The sequence below is a fragment of the Arachis hypogaea genome, chromosome 16 (assembly GCF_003086295.3).
Source record: "Arachis hypogaea cultivar Tifrunner chromosome 16, arahy.Tifrunner.gnm2.J5K5, whole genome shotgun sequence".
Classification (NCBI taxonomy): domain Eukaryota; kingdom Viridiplantae; phylum Streptophyta; class Magnoliopsida; order Fabales; family Fabaceae; genus Arachis; species Arachis hypogaea.
In genome coordinates, this window is record NC_092051.1 from 25,157,278 (window position 1) to 25,162,759 (window position 5,482).

A 5,482-nucleotide genomic window follows, 5' to 3' on the forward strand; every position below is an offset into this window, starting at 1 on the left:
TAATATATATATATATATATATATATATAATATTATATTTACTTGTTTGTATGTTTTAGTTAGTAATTATTATTCATATATTGTATTATTTTATTTTGTTATTTAAAAAGAGTTTGATTAAAACTATTTTAGGAATAAATAAATTTAAAAGTGTGAAAGAAATATTTTTATTGAATTTTTTACATAGATATATGATTAAAAAGGGAATGTTCAATTATGCGGATATATCCGATATTTGATCCGATCCAATACTAAAAAGTGCGGATATAATATCCAATCCAATCCGATGGAAATTGTGCGGATCGAATTGAATTTTCGACCATATCCGATCCGATCCAATCAGCGTACACCCTAATTTCATCCAATCAACCGAAAAGATTTAATCTTAGTTATAATATAGATTTACGTGGATTTACAAATCAAATCAAATAAATTATCATTTTGTATTTATTCCAAACAAAGAATTTAATTTGAAAATTAAATCAATGTTAATTCCATTGTATTTCAAAAACACACCCTTAATATTTTTCTTTACGCAGTATTTATTTAGCGTTCATTTGATGGTAACTTGTAAGATATACTGTGGTCATAGTGTCATATCTTTGAATAATTTGTAGGGAAACGATAATACCACTCTTCCCTGTTTTTTTTTTTTTTTTTAGCAAATTTATACCTACAGTACGAAAAAAAATCATGTGAGGAATATCATTATAAAATATAAAAGTGACATTATCATTTTCCTAATTTGTGACGTTTAACCCAGACCTGCCAAGTGCACTCACTAACATGCTTCTGCCGATGAAAGCAGGCATGAGTGAGGCCTGTTGTTATAGAAGAAGGTGCAGAGTGGTGGTTGTAATTCACGTTTACAATAAATCACAAATCGCGCAACAAAATTTTGATAATAATTTGAGCTTACCAGAAACAGACACAAAAGGTGTTTAAATTATTAATTTAAACTTATAAAAAATGTGTTACACTGGCTAACAGAAGCAATGTCTCAATATAAATCTCAAAGATAAGCTGTTAAAGCTTTGTAAAGTGAAACAGAAGGCTACACTAATCGATCAGTTCTGCCTTCACTTCTTCTCATTGTACAGCCCACAGGGTATGGCAATTCTCGTTTCAGGACACAAAATTAATAAAATCTAAAGGCCATATAGATAAGCTACAAGCTTTCAACCTAATAATTCATAAATTATAGATCAAAGAATAAAAGAACAGAATGTACTTGCCATTATTTATCACGACTTTAGAAATCACTTGATCACTGATGTGCCTTTGCACTTTGGCTCTCATGCTTCAAAGGGGTAAACATGAAATTTCCTGAAAACAATGCTTCTTTATCTGCCAATTCAAAAGATTCACGTCTTGGTTAAACTCAAAAACTGAAACTCAAAAAGAAATATAAATATCTCCACCAGATCCTTAGAATGCTTCCAAAATAATTTCTTTCATGGTTTCAAGCATTCTAACAGTACGAAGACATGTAACAACCAAGGATAACCCAAGTTTAAAATTCAAAATAACTTTCTTCAGGAATTCACAAGTGGCACAAAGGGAGCATTGGGTAAATATTTAATGACTTGATTGAGATTCTATTTAGTTTATAATTCAGATCATTGCAGACTCAAGGAAGAGATTGGAAGTATTATAGTGAAAAAAGGGATTGGTACTAAGTATAAGGAAAAGAACTGATAGGGTAGAAGTTTAAAATATATAGATAAGATAAGTAGGATATTCTGCATATATATATATATATATAGAGCGAGAGAGACTTTCGCAGAGTGATAGGAAGCACTTCAACTCACTATAGTTTACAACGTAGTTAGTATACAGTACACAGCAATAGGCATAGTTCCGTAATTTATCATCCACTTTGTGACAACTAATATTAACAGTTTGACACATACAGAAACAGTTCTCACAGACAAGGTCTGAGACAGTCTTTACCTGTTAAAGTCATGCAACTTACTTCCCGACGAGCATACCTGGCCATTGCCTATATGAAGGCTTGAAATTCAGTTTACTCGTATGAAAGATGAAACAATAAAAAATCAACTATACAATTAAAAATGAAATGCAAAGGAAACAGTTTAGGCGAAAGTGCTGGGGGGAATTCTCTTTTGAAATTTTTGTGTCTAAAGAAAGTCAAAATTTAAGTCTCTTCAATCAATCCTGTAGATTTGATCAAAAGTGACCACTATATGATCCCAGTTTTAGCAGACTATAGATTAAATATAATATGTCAAAAAAATAAAAAAATATGAAAAAGAGGGCAGGGGGGCAATTATGAAAGGGGGAATGCTTAAAAAGTCAAACCGAGGCAAAATTTTGATCCAGAGCAGAGGCAATTGGTGTGGTTAATGAACGGTTAATAAGCTGAAAGACTTTATTTGAATATTCAAGAAACCTCAGGCCTCAAGGTTCGGTATATTGGCTTTGTTATGACTTTTCACAAATTGTCCAATTTCAAAAACCGTATACTATATATGCCACACAATATCTATTCCCCGAATATAATTGAAAATATTAACATCTATTAATATCATTCAGAGGAGAGCATACATTCACCAACTGAGAAGCACCAGCATCTGGCATTGATGAACCATCATCAGAGAAAATATTCCTGAAGCAAAAAAGATTGTAGATAACGATAAACTATGAATATTGCATAAATGATAAAATTCTTGAAAGAGTGAGATATTCTCATTACACAAATTATTTATACAAGCTCAATAAGTTTATCAAATTCTGACTACTGAACAAACTCTGCTGAGCTGTGTAACTAACAATAATTGTAACTGCCAACTAACTCAACTGAAATTATTGTGTTATAGTGTAGTGATAACCAAGAAAAGAAAAGAGAAAAAAACCAGTAACTATTATATGGTGTAAGCAATAAAGTGATAAACTGTGTCGTCACTCATCACTGATATAGTACCTAAATTAGGAATAGTCAGACAGAGAAAGGAGTATAACTTCAGAGCAGAACCTACCTCCATAAAACAGTAGCAAGATCACTAGGTTTAGCCTCTGGAAGCATTGCAGTGTCATAAGCAACGATGTTCCCGTAAAATATCTTCTCCAGATCTTTCATCCACTTAGTCAACAGGAGGTTAACCTGTCATTCCAAACCAAAAATGTCAAAATTCAATATCATAAAAACCAACTGCTACATGCCTCGCACTAATTTGCACAAAAGGAATTCCGATAGTTAAATTATGCCCATTGATGAACTATTAATGGATAAGTAAATCAAGAAACAGATAATTACTTAAGCGGTTAACAATTAACATTCTATAAAATAGAAGTATTTAGGCGAGTGTTTCAAATTATACATTCCTGGAGAAGAAAAATCTAATCTAAAAGGCTACTCACTCCAGCTTTGGACACTCTCAGCTCCACATCATGATTGTATATCTCGTAAAGGTACTGCCCAAATTCAACACCCTCCTTCCCCTCTTGTTTCAAGCGACGCAAACATAGCCACATATGAAGTACTAGTAAAGAGAACGTTGTTTTGAATGTTTTCTCCAGGTTAAACACTGCAAGCAGAATAACGAAGTTTAGAATGCTACAAGATTTAACACAAGTTTGACAAATACTAATCTAAGGTGGGAGGGAGAAGAGGCTTTACACCTTCCCACAATTGGTGAACAACAAGAAACTACCTATTACAAGATGGGGAATGCAAGCAAAACAGCTCTAAGTCTGCAAACTACCTATTGTATGGGAATCATTGTTTGTCAAATTATGTGACCACAAACCCATAAGAAGATGAATTGGTTGGATATATATGCACACGTGCATGCTACATATTTGCATAATGCATCTGAGCATGTTTTACATCTATCAGAAGAACTCACCTTCATAAATCGGAGGTTTATCAACTTGCGAAATGATTCTTCGGTATACGACATTAGCCCCTCGAATTGACTTGCTCTGCTTACTATAAAATAGCATGAGTTTTAGAATGAAACGCTTGATGCCTTGATAATTTGGTTCTTCAACTCTTCGTGGTGAATCCGGGGGCAGGGCCAATGAACAGGGCGCAGACCAAAACATTTTGTCTAAGTTTACCTGCAAAACACATGCTTTCTTTTAGCAGAACCTAATCAAGTGGACAGCACAAATTATCAAATAATATGTATGTTATGATTGCTAAAATTGGCTCATATTGCTTAATTCTTTGTGTCTCGCACAGAAGCAAAACCACATAAAAATGAGAAACCTTATCAGAGTAGCTACCTATTAGGTTTAGTTCGTTAATTTGGCTACGCAGCTCTCTACTCAAGTATATTCGAATAGAGAAGAGTACTCTAATAACAAAGAAGAAGGTTTATGAATATGATACCAGTGGCGGTTGGGGGGTGAAAGGTTTGTCTTTGGTGGGTAGTGGAGGAGCCGCAGCAACCCTGGCGTAGCTATGGCGTGTCCCAGTGGCACCAGAAACAACATTCAGAGATCCAGCCTTGCATAAAGGAGTAAATGCTCTTCTCCATCTTTGCAACATTCTCGATCACTTCTCTGTTCCATAGCATACTCAGAAATCAGAATGAAAACTCCTTACAGAATAAATAAATAAACAAATAAGTAGATTGCACGCTGGGGCTGAATGAAACAAAAGAAGCAGGTAGGTACCCGGGTTAAGTGAATTGAGCTCGATCACAGTTATTGGAGCTGACTCTTAACCCTTTCCAAGAATAACTGAATATTGGAAGCGGAAACGACCAATATGATGAGAATTAGAATAGCAAACAAGCTAGTAAAAGACAGGAATAAATGCGCGGCGGTGAAGGCGACGGAGATGGCGGCAGCGGGAGAGAGATTCAGAGAGAGTTGCTCACGGATGTGTTATGGGCTGAGAGAATACGTATTGGGCTAGTATAACTAGCATTAACTTGTATGGTGGGCTTCAGCTTATTATAGTTTCAGTATGAGGATGAACATGCCCAAAAACAAGACAAAAAAAAAAAAAGAACTTGTTCAAAAAGAAATTACGGAGAATTTTAAATTCCAAAAAAAAAAAAATGAACTAATCTATAATCTATTGCATAGCTGGTAAAACCGAACCGGTAATCGAACCAATCAAATTACTGGATTACTAGTTCAACCAATAAATTACTGGTTGAATCGGTGATTCGGTCTTACGTAAATAAAAAATATAAAATAGTAAAAAAATTAATATTAAAATTTGAATTAATCAGCTACAATAGTATCTTAATTTAACAACAACCAAGTGTCAATTAGTCAGTACTACTATAATATTATCTTAATTTAACACACAAGAGTAACAATTCATGAATTATATCCAAGAAATAATTCAACAATTCAAAAATTCAGCAATTCAGCAATGCAAAAATTCAGCCTTTTATAATCTAATTCAGAACTGATTCAAAATCAATCCAAAACCAATTCAATTAATTCAACAATTCAAAACTAATTCAACATTTCAATTCAATCCTATCATATTTATTTC

The 5,482-nt window shown here is 33.5% G+C and overlaps 1 protein-coding gene across 1 annotated transcript; it reads right to left on the reverse strand.

The window, feature by feature from the left end:
* Nucleotides 1-938: 938 nt before the first annotated feature.
* Nucleotides 939-4,901, reverse strand: LOC112758593 (uncharacterized). Its single transcript, XM_025807301.2, has 8 exons — nucleotides 4,645-4,901; nucleotides 4,358-4,530; nucleotides 3,870-4,083; nucleotides 3,382-3,548; nucleotides 3,000-3,124; nucleotides 2,569-2,629; nucleotides 1,954-2,002; nucleotides 939-1,347 (listed from the first exon to the last, which is right to left on the reverse strand). Exons 2-8 carry the CDS (start codon nucleotides 4,514-4,516, stop codon nucleotides 1,268-1,270), a joined length of 855 nt encoding a protein of 284 aa, XP_025663086.1. The 5' UTR covers nucleotides 4,517-4,530; nucleotides 4,645-4,901; the 3' UTR covers nucleotides 939-1,267.
* Nucleotides 4,902-5,482: the final 581 nt, after the last annotated feature.